At 35.3% G+C, this 14704-nt stretch overlaps 1 protein-coding gene across 6 annotated transcripts in view; it reads left to right on the top strand.

Annotated features, from left to right (window-relative positions):
* LOC662416 (zinc finger protein 608) overlaps nt 1-14704 on the top strand; it is a 35672-nt gene that overhangs the window by 13566 nt on the left and 7402 nt on the right. For all 6 annotated transcript variants that reach the window (XM_064355421.1, XM_064355420.1, XM_008197213.3 and 3 more), the window contains 2 exons: nt 5441-5740; nt 5841-6485. In XM_064355421.1, the coding sequence (XP_064211491.1) occupies nt 5513-5740; nt 5841-6485 (873 nt within the window). In that variant the 5' untranslated portion in view covers nt 5441-5512. The remainder of the gene's footprint in view (nt 1-5440; nt 5741-5840; nt 6486-14704) is intronic.

Below are 14704 nucleotides of genomic sequence, written 5' to 3'. Positions count from 1 at the left end.
GTTTTAATTAACCGAATTTGTCGTGGCCAAGGCCGCCGGAGCAATTTGTAAATTGGTCTAAAACAGCACAAAAGTGTCTCGAGTTCGCCTCGAATTCCTGCTGCTTCGATCGGTAGATAAGTCATCAAAGGTATTCATTCCATCTTGTATCCGTCGTCGTTTACCTGGTCACGGCCGACGACCGGTTTCTCCTTCAGCAACGTCTACAAAACGAATATCCCACGTTTGAGACGAACGGCAATTTAGTCCGTCCCTAGCGGAAAAAGCGACTCGAGCAACACAAAGAGCTTTGGGAGACGGTGCTTTGTCAATACGGAGCTTTATCGAAGCTCGCTCTCTCTCCTCTCCCCAGTGATGTTTTATTTATCGCGACCAGTCGCACTTCCGACTAAAGCCTTTATGGAAATATCAAAGGACTCCTGCGGAGACTTGGAGCTTTATCGAGCGCTCATTTTACACGAATTTTTATTACGCTGAGAGAGATTCAATGGCACGAGAAGGCGAGCGATTGAGAAACAGTTATGGTGATGGAATGCTCGCTTAGATGAAACAGGGAACTGTCTGCTACTACAGCTACATTATTGACTTTAGATAACGACAAACGGGGGTTTTTCTACAACTGAGGCTCCAACACGGTCTAATGAGACGGCGGTCACTGAACCCTCTGTATTCAAAATTCTACTTTCAAATATAGTGGAGTCTGGTTATAACGAACTCCGAAAATGCGTCAAAGTCAGTTCGTTATAACCAAAGTTCCCTACAAGCGGTAAATCAAAAAAAGTTTTTTTTAGTAGCGACTTTTACGAAATAATAAGCATTTATTGTAAAAAAATAGGATTTTTTGGGAAAATTTATTAATTGAGTGGAAATTAGCAAAAACAGCCACAGAAAAACAAGACCTTACATAAAAAAATTATGCATCGATTTTTTTTGGCAAAGATACAACTGAATTTCATTTCCTCAAATGTCACTGTCTATTAGTCATGTAAAATTTAAAATAAGTACTTAAAAGACGCAAACTTAGTTGATATTGCGTTTTTTGACAAAGTGGAGGTTGAATCCTGTACAGGGTGTTTCATCTAAACCCAACATTAGAAGTATTGGTAGTTCTAAGTCATCTGAAAATTTGTATGCAACCATAATCTCTTAGGTCCTGCTCAATGAAAATATTTTCATGGTGGTGACACTTCCACCGGAAGTCGCTATCAACTTTCTTATTTTAAATGGAAACATATATTTTTTAATGCGTTTTTGGATTAATAGAGTTATTTTAAGGTAGTTTTCATAAGCTGTCCCTATACCTAAATTTAGCCGTTTACGAAATCTTTAGGGTTTTTAATATTTTTTTTTTGAATTTGCACCTTCCAGTTCAAAAATCTATAACTCTGCCATTTTTAAAAATTTTGAAATGTTTTTTTGCTCATTTGAAAGAGGAAACCTAGTTCTTTCCTTTAGTGTTTTCAAATTTCTAAAGAAGAATAACAAACCTCAAATATTTACAGTTAAGTTTTCAAGACTTTAAACACCCATAACTCATTTTTTTCAAATGAAATGCCATAAGTTTTATTTCATTAAATCGTAGAGAATTTAATTCTGCATCGATTTGTATTCGCATTCCCTACGTATGTTTAATAGTTTTCAAGTTATAGTAACTTTTTGTTGGGATTGAGAAATTCATTAGCCATAGGCTTTTTCTCATAGGTTGCCATGGAAACGAGAGAAAAAATGTTAGAAATTAAAGTTTTTTAAACCAACATTCAATGAATTTATTTTGTTTTTACAGGACGGAGAACACAATTTTGAACTGAGTTTGTCGTTTGTTTAATCAGAAATGATTTTATGGCAAACTATGTAAAAATAGCTGTGGCTAGTAAGAAATTTTTTACAATGTCAAAAAAACCAACATAACTTGAAAATTATCACAGATAGGTATAGGGAATGCTAATACAGACCGGTGCAGAATTAAATTCTCCTCCATTTAGTAAAATAAAAATTGGGACATCCCATTTGAAAAAATTAAGTTATGGGTAAAAATTAAGTTGTTCAAATTTAAACTTAAAATTTTTGGGTTTATTAACTTCTTTTGCAATTTTGAACACACTGGAGAACAGATATAGGCCTTCTCTTTTAATTCTCCAAATATGATTTCGAAATCTCTAAAACTAAGAGAGTTACCGATTTTTTTAAGTGACTGGTGCGAATCCAAAAATTTTCAAAAAATCTTAAATATCTCGAAAACGGTTAAACTTGGGTATAGGGAAAGTTGATAAAAACGGCCTTAAAATAACTCAACTAGTCCAAAAACATATTCCTCAAAATTTGGTGAAAAGTTCGTTATAAATGTGTCACATTTTAAGCCAAATTTAGTTCGTTGTAACCAGACTCCACTGTATTTTCAAATATTTCGAGAACAAATTTTGCGTGAGGAACAAGCAGTTTTATTGACTTTTCGTTCCTTCCGGCCTCATAATTTATAAATTCAGCTCCCTGAAGATTTTTTAGGTTTCTGCCAGCTGTCTGTGTTCCCCTAACCGAGGGCGTCTTTCACGTCGTGCAGTGTCAGTAAAAAGTTCTCCATCATAAAGCATAAAACTGATCAGCGTTGTAAGTGAACATGTCTGCTTAATTAAAACTTTCATTGATTTTTTCCGCTTATTAAACTTGTTTGTAAGCAATTCCGATCGGTTTGTCATTAATGTAATGGGTTAATGATGACATAAATAAATAAATAGCTCTGGGAACTACAAGGCTACCATCTCGCTTAATGTATACAGCAAACCTGCTTTAGTCCATAGCGAGTTATTTGTAACGACGTTACCAACGTGTTTTACTATACAAGGCGATGCAATCTGTTCCATGGAAAAATATACATAGGCGAGATGTGTTTATGTGGCTTTTGTGCCATATTACGAGGAGAAACAAGCCACTGCTAATAACACAAAGTAACACAATAGTTGTTTTTTTTGTGAGTTGTCGACGTGTTTCGGTGCGTGATGGTGGTAGATATGTTATGTACAGCTGTTATCAACACACGTCGTTTAATAATAGAATTGGCGTGTGTTCGTGTAACGGCCGGTAGTTACTGAACAGTAAATTAGTTTCGAGTGGGTGCTCTCAGAGTGGGTGACATGACCGACATCTTCATTATGTTGGCTCATAAGCGCGCTAATTGCACGCAATTGCATCCGATAACCATTTGCATAACACGAATTATCGGCGTTAACGCGTTTTTCGAAAGCCACTGATCCGACATCTGGCTTATTTCAGCCCAAAGGCGGCCAGATTAGTTTGGATTTAAGGGAGATTTTCCCGATAACTACAACTCCGACTAATAGTTTTCGAGGAAATTGAAAACAAAAGCAAAAATAGTTAAATTGAAACAAAAACGTTCATTTTACATATTATCATGTCGGTTTCTTATAAGATTTAAAATTTTGAAATTTCTTGCTTAAAAATTTAAATTTAGGGTAGCCAGCCATTTGTCATTGTGAAAAATTTTATTCATTAAAAAAAATTCATAACTCAAAAACTAAAAGTCGTAGAGCAATGCGGTTTGTTCCATTGAATTCAGCGGTTCATTTTCTGTATTATACCAACTTTTCACGAGATTAAAAATTTTCCATTTTTTTGCTCAAATTTTCTGAGAGTACACTTCAAAGAGATGAAAAAAAATTTTTTTTTTAAACTAACTCCAGCAAATTTTTATGGACTTCTACATGTCTTAACAACCCACTAAAGTAGTTAAAAGTCCACAAAAAGTCCAAATGTTCGAATTTTTGATGTTTGATTTTTTCAATTTTCGTCGCAGTTTTTGTCGATTTTGGGTACCCGGAAAATTTCTCGAGCAATAGCTCGGGAACTATTAATGATAACCTCATGAAGTGTATTATCGTTGGAAAGCTCTTTAAATTATCTATTTTTTTCAAAAAAGATTGTTGTTCTCCGACTAATAGTTTTCGAGCAAATTGCTGCTAAATGCAAAAATTGGTAAAATTTAAAAAAATTCATAACTAAAAAACTATTGGGAATTTGGCAACTTTCTCGATGCCAGTCGATTCCCCGGATCATTTTGCATAGGTATGGATCAAAACAGTTCCACTTTTTAGAATAGTTTAGCTGTAAATGATAAAATAAAAAAAATTAAAAAAAAGTTAACACCCCCCCCCCTCCCCTTAAAATCGGTCAATTTTTAAAGTGTCTCAAAATCAAATGAAACATATCCTATCTTATAGATTTTGATGTGCTCTTTACGATGGAACAAACCGTTTTCTTCTAGCTCTTTTAGTTTGGCCGTAATCGGCGTTTGATAATTGAAAAAATTTTTGCGAGATATCGCCTTGAGTCCTATGCCATTTTGTAGAGTTTTTTATTCCGGTTATCCTCCATTTTTCTGTTTCTCGATATCTTTAATAGTTTCGCCGTAATTGGCCATTGAAAATTGAAAAAAAGTGAAAATGGAAACCTTTTTTTGCGTCTTTCTCGGAAACTGTAAGACTTAGAGCAACGAACAAAAAACCGTCTGATAGCGCTTAATTTTATCTATTTTTTCGTCTAAACCCGGAGCCGCTCCGGGCAACGGTTCCGGCTACAAAGGCGATCAAAGTTTTGCACTAAAAAAATTCATTAAAAAAAAACTAAACGTCGTAGAGCATTGCGGTTTGTTCCATTGAATTCTACGGCTCATTTTACATATTATACCAATTTTTCACAAGAATTAAAAATTTAAAATTTTTTGCGTAAATTTAGGGTAGCCATTTGTCATAGTGAAAAATTTTATTCATTAAAAAAATTCATAACTCAAAAACTAAAAGTCGTAGAGCAATGCGGTTTGTTCCATTGAATTCAGCGGTTCTTTTTCTGTATTATACCAGCTTTTCACGACATTTAAAATTCTGATTGATTTTGATTAAAATTTTAATGGTTGTGGCACTTACTTCATAAAAATGAAAAAAAAATTTTTTTTCAACTCACTCTAGTAAAGTTTTCTGGACTTTTCTATACCTTTACAACACTCTGGAGTTATTAAAAGTAGAAAAAAAGTCAATAGGTTCGATTTTTTAAGGTTTGATTTTTTTTTCAATTTTTGTCGATTTTGGGTACCCAGAACATTTATCGACCAATAACTCCGGAACTATTTGAGATAACCTTATGAAGTGTATTATCGTTGGAAAGTTTTTTTCATTATCTATCTCTTTCAAAAAAAAAACTTTGTTCTCCGTCTAATAGTTTTCGAGAAAATCGCAAATAATAGGTAAAATATGTAAAGTTTTAAAAAATTCATAACAAAAAAATTATTGATAATTTGGCTATTTTCTTGACGCCAGTCGATTCCTCGGATCAGTTTACATAAATTATGATCAAAATAGTTCCACATTTTTGAATAGTTTTGCTGTAATTGAGAATAGAAAAAAATTTCTAATTTTCCAAATTTTGGTTTCAGGGGTAAGATGCAGTGTGTGGAGTTGTCGGGCGCCGCGGGGCAAAGACTCGTCGGCGGGGCCCGGACAATCGCATGGCGGCCCCAATGAGATCAAGCTCGCAGGACGCGAGCCACCGACCGAGGGTGGCGGACTCCAGGACAGGGAACGCCACGGCGAAGCCAGACATCGCAACCTCCACCACCCAACCCTCAACAAATTTCGAATACGATGACAACGAGTGGGATATAGGAATCGGCGATCTCATTATCGACTTGGATGCGGACATAGAAAAGACCAACGAGGGGGCCAACACCCACAATGTTAGTAAAATCATACTTATTATACCAGGAAACCAATTACTGTAACTATTATAATAAATTATTATTTTAAAAATTGTTACATTGTTTTGTAACTGCATAGATGGCCGCGAACGCCGGAGGCCCGCAAGCCGCCAAAGCGGCCGCCACCGCCAAAATGGCCATCGAGCACTCAGCCACCGTCGACAAGGGCCTGAAGATGAAAATCAAACGCACGAAACCGGGGACGAAAACCTCGGAAGCCAAGCACGAAATCGTGAAATCCAACGAGTTGAACGGCACCGCCGAGGGCCCGTTGGCGGCGAAGCACGCCGCCGCCGCCCCAGCGCCCGCCGCCCCCGGCTCGGGGGGCAACAGCAAGCGGGGTTCGAGTGGCCACCGCCGCGACAAGATCAGGGACAAGCACTCGTCGGTCGACAAGACGGGACAGAAGGCGGCGGCACCGTCCCCGGGGGCGGTCGCCGTCGCCGCCGACATGAACGGTATGGTGAGAGTGAGTGCGCCGCAAACGGGACCGCCGAGGCCAGTGTTTCCTGCAAGCACGGGCCCGGGACCGCCACAGAGTGCTTCCGCGGGACCGTCGCCGGGGCCGCCCCCGAGTCCCGCCGCCGCCACTGCACAAGGATCCGCCGCCAAACCGGAGCAGGCCAAAGTCGCCGCCGCCAATGCGCCCACGAACACGCCTGCCACCAACATCGACGAGCGCAGCTCTTCGCCGCCCCCAAAAAAGCTCAAAACCGAACCCAAGGTCAGTATTTAGCTTTCTCAAGATCAAAAATGTTTGACGCATTACAAAAACTTTGAGAAAAAAATTCGGAAATTGCATAATTTGATAAAAATCTAAATAAAAATGCAAGGCAACTGTTTTTTTTGTCTTTTGTCTACACTAGTAATTGATATGAAAAAAAAATGCAAATTTAAAAAAATAATTACCGATAAAATAACTTAGGTATTAATAAGTACAAAACTGCACAGCTTTTAAACGTAAAATCTCGAAGAAGGAAAATTATCTAAATTGAAGAATCAAGCTGAAATAACACATACATAATATTTAAAAGTTTATTTTGCAATTTTTATGTAAACTAGATAAATAAATTTGCATCACCTTAACAAAATCTAGTAAAAGACTGTTTTTAATAATTAAATTGTTAATTTGTCTTGTGTTCAGAAAAATCGATTTTGTAATGTTGTAAAAAAATGTTTTTCAAAAAAAAAATACTGATGATGGTCTGTTTTAAATAATGCATGTGGAAGCCAGAATTACATTGAATAATAATTGAATACAAAAAAAATAGTTCATCAAACCTACAAATTTTTATTAAGTCGTTTATTCTTAAAAAATTATTGAAATTAAAAGAAAATGTGTTCACGTGACATTATGTAACTTTTAATAATCCTCTGAATTGTTTAAAAATAGCGTAGTTATAAATAATTAATAAATAAATAACCAATAAAAGAATTGTTTTTTTAAGTAAACTCTCAAATAATAAATTAAATTTTTGTAAAAAAATAGCAAAAAAAATTATTCTCCGTTTTTTGTTTTATTAAAATACAATAAAACTAGATTCTATTATTAGGAGCGAAAATTAGGTTTTCTGTGTCTAAGATTTGCAGTTTCCTGCCGAACTTAGTAAGGCAGTAAAAGCTATTTGTATTCCGAATAATTTTTGATTTTGTTTCCAAACGAGTACCCAATTGTAACAAATTAAAACTAAAAATTAAAACACAATAATTTAGTGAACGCCATGGAGAAGAATCCGTAAAACATAAAATGGAAAAAGTAGTATAATTTTTCACACAAATTATTAGGTAACAAATGATTTCGCTGAAATGTTTATTTTTGTAATTCATGTAATTAGACACATAAAGTAGGCTAAAGTTGATATTTTCTGTGCTTAAATCAATAAAGTGACACGTTTACATTGTCAGTGAAGACACATACTATTATGTAAATTATCAGTTATGTGATGTTTGAAAAAAATCTTGTATTAATTACAAAGAATTTCAAAATTTGAAAGTTTAATTTGAAAGTCTAATTCTGCAATTTTTGTACAACTTAACATAATCTCGTAGAATTTAAAAAATTAAACTATGTTTTAAGCTTTATTTTGCGATAGTTTGCATTCTAAGTAAGTTTTTTTTCAAACTATTAAAAATAATTGATATTAATAAATACGACAAAACCATGCGAAGATTTTTTTTCCTTAACAGTGAGCTAAAACACACAGTAAACGAAATTTTGGAACAAAATAAAAAAATAACTAAACCGAGCCATCAACATTTTTTATTAACTTGATTTTTTTGTACATTTACGAGACTCTCAGCAATTTTGTTATAAAAAATCATCGCTATCAACATGACAGTCTTCGAATAAAAATTAATTGAATAAAAAAATTTTGATTTATTCGAATAAATCTAGTGAAATTTTTTAGAACATCTTGGATTTTTCTAATAAAAACCCGCCAGTGGAGAGTGTCGATTAGCTTAATTGGAAGTGGGCCAATAGTTGACAAATTGAGGTCCTATTTGCTTACATTTTCTCTCAGTTTGTTAGTTTAGAGTGCTTCCAAATCAAATATTTAGAAAATTGACAAAATTATCGTGCATTCACCCGTCGAAAATTTTCTCGCTCGAAATATGTTAATGGTGGTTTATCAAGCCCGCCCACTTGTCCACCATTCCATGGGCTTAAGCGACCTACCAACAAAAAAAAAACCAATCCGGTGACGTATCAGATAATTCATTAACAAATCACGCTAATTAATTAACGCTTATCTCGGCGAATTTCATCGAATGTGGTGACATCATCGAAAACGCGTGTATTTTTCACGTCTATTTTTGGAAGCGGCGATGAGGTCGTGTCATGTCCCGATATCGAGTGCAAATTCCAAAATTCGGCTCGATTTCCATAATTTAATTCATTAAACTGTAGTTATTTTCCAACACGGGTTCTGCATGCCACGTTCAATGGTATGCTAATTTATGTTCATGAGGTCGAACAGATGCTAGAAAAAACGATCGATTTGTCGCGGTTTCGAAGCCAAACAAAGTATCTCCATATTTAAAGCCTTCAACCGTAAATAAAGCCACCCCAAGTTGCCATTGCTGAATTTATGGCGGGTAATAATCGGCGGAATGAACTCCAACTTCCAACAATAAGCAAAGTTATCAAGCGGCCAATATAAAGTTTCAATTAAGTTGGGTTAATCGGGGACAATTATTGGGTTTTTTTCGCTCCAAACAGTGATTATACACCGTTCACGATTGTTTTAAATTCGGACTATCTATGAAAATCTGACATTTTATTTGGCAGTACTGTGAGTTGTCATAAGAAATTTATTTTGGGTTATAATTGATGACAACCAAGGACTGTTGTCAGTTTGCTTCGTTTTTTAAATAAATAATTGAATACGTTTTTATTGTTATTCTACTCATTATCATTAGTTAAAAAAGTCGGGTCTGTCTTTCTTGCATCCTTCAAAGCATCTTTTGATGCACACTTTCCTATCAACAGAAATTATTTTCGACATTTCAAATTAATAAGTAGTAGAACTGACAACACAGCGAATTTTTGACAAGACAACGTCATAAAGACAGTACCTGAGGCCAACCTAAGAAAAATATATCTACGCCTGCTGAGAATTTAAGACAATCGTGAACGGATAATATTTGTTGGTGGGACTGCGCCTCACTTCTCACATTAAAACAGTAATCTCTCTGTTTACACAAAAGCTACATTTGTAGTATTTACGACCTGTCATAACGTTCCATTGTTTAGGTTCGAGATGTGAAATTCCGCTCTCACAATTTCGTCGAAAGAATTTCGATTTTCGATCGTTTTTTGCGCATCGATTCAATGTAAATAAGTCGTGTTAATTAGGCAATTAGTCGATGTTTAATTACGTAAATCGCGCGCGGTTCACCTGTTCTTGAATAATGCAGAATTGCGTAGGTACGCATTCATAATCGGCCGTTATTCGAATGGAAGGAATTAATGAACGTAATTAGAGATATTCAGGAAACGCAAGCTTGCGAAATGTGCGTAATTATAGAAGCGATTTTGAATTATTTCAGCTGAATGAGGTATTTATTAAGTCGAGTGTGGGAACAATGACACTTTTAATAACCGACAAGGAATTAATTACACAGGTGTGGTATGCACATGCATGAAAGATGCCGATTATGAATTGGCAAAGCGTGAAAATACACAACGATTCGTTTCACCGGCGATGGGAACTTTGGAATTTTATTCAAGCCTTTGACACGAACTGAGTTTGATTTTGTTGGCACTTCACCATCAATTCAAACGTCACACTTTTAACACTCGTCTTGTAGACTGAGCTTCACAATTTTTTCAAGAAAACTTAAAACAAGCATTTTTTTGTTGATATATCCAAGTGTAAATCGCTTAGTCGTTTATAATTCTGTCTGTTTTCACGTTATTTCTTAAACCAAATCTGTATGGTGTTCTGAAATAAATTAGTACTATTATTATTTATAAAAAGAGAAACTGCTTACGATTAACCGAAAATACGAAAAAATAACACGCAATTTAACGAAATGTGGAGAATTAATTGAGTGCGTTAAGTGCTCGAAAATTGCCAAAAATGACAGCATTTCGAACTCAATACCTTACTTTCTCATTTTAGAAAAATGCGCCAATGAAAGGCAAAAGTAGCAAAATAATTTAAGGGCTGATTTTTTTTTGGAAAAAAATTACTTGATTTTTATGTTTTTTCAGTGTTTTGACTAAATTTCTACTGTGTTTCTGATTGAACAATGTGCTGAAACACTTGAAAAAAAAAACAGTATCAGTATTGTTACTGATTTCACGTTCTGTTTAAAAAAAATTGGCGAGAAACAGTTTTACTTTATAAATGTTTTCAAAAAGGGGAAAAATAAACCATTTGTGATCCAGTTTTTTTGGATAATTTTGCGAAATAATTGAGTTTTTAGATGAAAATTGTGCATAAAAACCAGACAAACGAAAAAATAATATATCATGTCGACTCAATTCGACGATTTTTTGGCTATTTTTTTAACAAATTTTGCGAAATATTTCTCTTTCTGGATGAAAAATGTGTCAATAAAACCCAAAATAATTTCAGTTTTGATTCGTTTTAGTGAATTTTTAGCTTAGATTAGCAAAATTTCGTGAAAGGATCTTAGGCACAAACAACTCTGTAATTAGTTTTTGATAAAATATTTGACTATGTTTTTTTAGTTTTTAATTCAAAAACGTGCTTGAACGCTAAAATCACCATTTCCGAGAAAATTTGACGGTTTTTTTGGTTTATTTCGTAAATAACTTGCGTTTCTGGAAAAATTTTCCACAAAATGCTTATTTTTGACTCACTTCACTGAATTTTCAGCTCGATTTAACAAACTTTCGCTCGAAAATGGAAAAATTTCTCTATTTTTGATGAAATTTCTTAATTGTGTTTTTGGCTAAAACGCTTGAAGGAAAAATATAACAACACTTTTAAAAGTTGAGTTTTTATCTGAAAAACGTCAAAAATAATTATGTTTTCATATTTAAAGCACCGGAAAACACAAAAATAACACAATTTCTCCCAAATCCGCGATTTTTTTGCTCATTTTTGACGAATTTTCTTTAAATAATTGCGTTTCTGGATGAAAAATGTCTTAATAAAACAGAAAAACGTAAAAATCATTCTATTTCGACCTAATTTAACTCTTGATATAAGTGCTATTTAACAAATTTCGTAATTTGATCAAAAATTTGCATGAATGCAGAAAACCACAGAAAAAGCATCATTTCCGACGCAATTTGACGTTTTTTTTGCTTATTCTTCTCATAAAGTATTTTCGTTTCTGAAACAAATGTGTCACATAATCGTCAAAGTATGCTCATTTTTGACTCAGTTTAGTGAATTTTCTGCTCAGTTTTGCAAACTTTCGCTTGGGAAAATGCAAAAACTTCTCTGTGTGTTACGAAAATAATAAAAAAATGCGAAAAAATCAAAATTTATCAAGAGAGAAAAAGGGATTTTTTACTAAAAAAATTCTTGACCAAGTTTTTAAATACTTTAGAAGGTAAAGTTTTGATATAAAGAGGTAACGTATTGGAGAATTTTAAACAATAATTAAACAAATTAGTGATTTAATTTTTTGCTTTAATTTTGTTTCTACATTTAAAACATCGGAAATAACATAATTTCTACAAAATCCGCGATTTTACTGCCGAACTTTCGCGTAATAGTTGCGGTTCTGTATAAAAATTGTGTCAATAAAACAGAAAAGCATGAAAACTATTTTGTTTTGACCCAATTTAGTGATTTTTCGGCTTGGTTGAGCAAAATTGAGTGACTTTGTATCTCAAAAATCTGCTCAAAAAATTGCGAAAATTTCGCTAAAGAGCGTTTTTTACAAAAAAAAATAAATTCCGTCTTAGATTTTCTGTGTCAAGGTGCGGTGCTTGCGTGGAAAAGTTTGAAATGCCTGTCGTTGGCTTTAGATCGCTTCAAATTTACGAATGAGTAAAGGCCGCATTTAAAACGGTATAAATCTCCGGTTGCAGCGCCTATAAATAATCGAAATGATTTGTTTTATTAACAATAACAAGAGCCCGACTCCCATTACACGAATCTAATAACCCATCTGTCAATTAGCCTTCCACTTTTAAATTTATATCGTTGCAACAACTGCACGCACTTTTTCCTTTCTTTTTCGTCGCATTCCAACACGCAACCATTTGAACTAAATCAGGGGGCAGATGGCCCAATAACACTCAACAAAAAGCCCAGCTGTGATGGTGGTGGTAATGACGTCACCCCCTTTCATCATGAGCGATTATCGTATTCACCCCCCCGGTGTCTTGATTACGACGGCACATCAAGGGAATTCACCCCTGGTGAAGTGACTCAAAGAGATAAAGTTTGGCATGGCAAGGGCGTAGAACGACGTGCGCAATCTCGGGCCGACACCCTGTTCACAATTTGTGTACCTGACCGTAATTGATAATCTACAACTGGAACATTGCTCCGGGCTCGGGGGAAGTCCCGACCACAAATTTTTTCATAAAAGTTTTTCACAATAAATAAAAGCGCCTAGACACTGAGTCGTCCTTTAGGGCCCAATAAAGCTCTCTTGAAAGTTTTATTCAATTTCGACGATATTTACAAGTTTAAATTCCGTCCCCGCATCAAAACGTGTTATTATGTGCAAAATAAACCCTTCATTCCCTTCCTAGTTGAAGCATGTGTTACAACGATCGTTGGCACTTTTCACCCCTCGAGTTGATCTAGTTTTGGCCACAACACGACCCTCCCCATGCGGTGGCATATACAGGGTGGCCCAACCCTGCTCCCCTCTTCCGTAGCTCAGTTATCATGTAAGCTGAACTTATGATGTTTGGTACACGCTATTTATACTCTAGGACACACTCCAGGAAAATTTCTTTGATTATACAGAGTGTCCCAAAAAAGTATGACGTCAACTTATATATATTTTTTAATGACATGCTATTATTTCTTGTGCTCATTAGGATACTTTTTAGCTTCTTACTTAAAATAAACCAAAAAATCGGTTTGTACCTTTAGTTTTAATATATAGTTAATAAAAATGAAAGCAACATTTTTTGATGTCTAGTGACATTGCAAAATATCAAAAGAGCTAAGCTGGGCCACCCTGTATGTCCCTCCAATACTGGAATTAATTATTCAACACGAGTCAAATCCTCTGTTTTATCAACTTCATGATACTGTAATTACACAAGGGGTGACCCAATTTTTGCGCAGCGCGCAGAAGCAGGGCGATCGACCGAGGGATGCATTTCTTGCAAACAAAAGGTTTGTGTATTTTTTCTCACTCGATGTTCGAATCAAATGAAACAATTTTCGAGATAACCACGCGAGCTGTGTAATAATTTATAATTCATACCGACATGAAATATTCAGTAGGTTTTAATGGCATAATTGCGTGCGCTAACTACATTCAGAAGAGCGCGGCTTTGTGTCGTTTCGGCAACAAAGAAATTGCCAGAGAAGGGGAAAAATTCTGCACGGACATGTGCCATTAATTCTCCTACAAGCTAATCAATTCGAATTTAGTTCCGCTCATTTAGCGCTAATTATAATGCTGGGTCCCCTCACGAGCAGGTGTTAGGCGAAGCTAACCGTTTGGGACAACCGCCTCCGGGGATTCACACCCTTTCGGCGATAATTGAATGCGGCACAAGGGCCAAACAGGTGTTTATCACTTGTTTGCCACGAGATGTGCGATTTTTGTGTGTGAGGCAAAGTCCGGTTGTTGAAAATCGCCATAAAGTCTAAAAATACGCAGTGATTGCTCATTGATTCTTTTGGCAAGCGCTCGGCTCATCTCTCAGACAAAAACTTTGAACTTTGATTAAAAATAATCACGAAGCGCCTAACATGCTGTCCACGTTTCAATTTTTTGTTGCAAAATGCGTTTTGCAGCTGACACAGCCACTTAAATTGAATTCCTTGCACATTTAACGACATCCGGAAATGCAACCAGTTTTGCAGGATTAGATCGTTACGACGACGGCGAGTTAGCTAGCTGTCGTGTCTGTTTATCCTTCTGATTAATTACTTGGGATTTTATTGAATTATTGTACAGGCTGATTCTGTTAGGCCTAATTTGAAACTTCAAGTTTTAATAACGGATCTAGAGCTTTGAAATTTTTTACACAATCAATTCAAACTGCGTAAAATTACTGTCTCTTACAGTTTTTGAAATAATCACACAAAACGGATAGAAAACGTTGATACGAGTCTCTATAAAAATTTTTTGATTGCCATTCGAAAAAACTGTGTTAGAACTACGGAGGACTATAACTTAGGAGACGCAACAAGATTTTTTGAACCCAAAAAAAATAGTACGGCAGAGTAAAAATGAGGGCGTTTTGAGCGTTATACCGACGCCAAATTGTTTTAAATTAATTTAAATCCAACAGACCACTCTTAACAGACTGAGAATAAC

This window comes from Tribolium castaneum, chromosome 3, assembly GCF_031307605.1.
Source record: "Tribolium castaneum strain GA2 chromosome 3, icTriCast1.1, whole genome shotgun sequence".
NCBI classification, from domain to species: Eukaryota; Metazoa; Arthropoda; class Insecta; order Coleoptera; family Tenebrionidae; genus Tribolium; species Tribolium castaneum.
The sequence above is the reverse complement of the archived record's forward strand: the minus strand, read 5'-3'. Positions and strand labels throughout refer to the sequence as shown.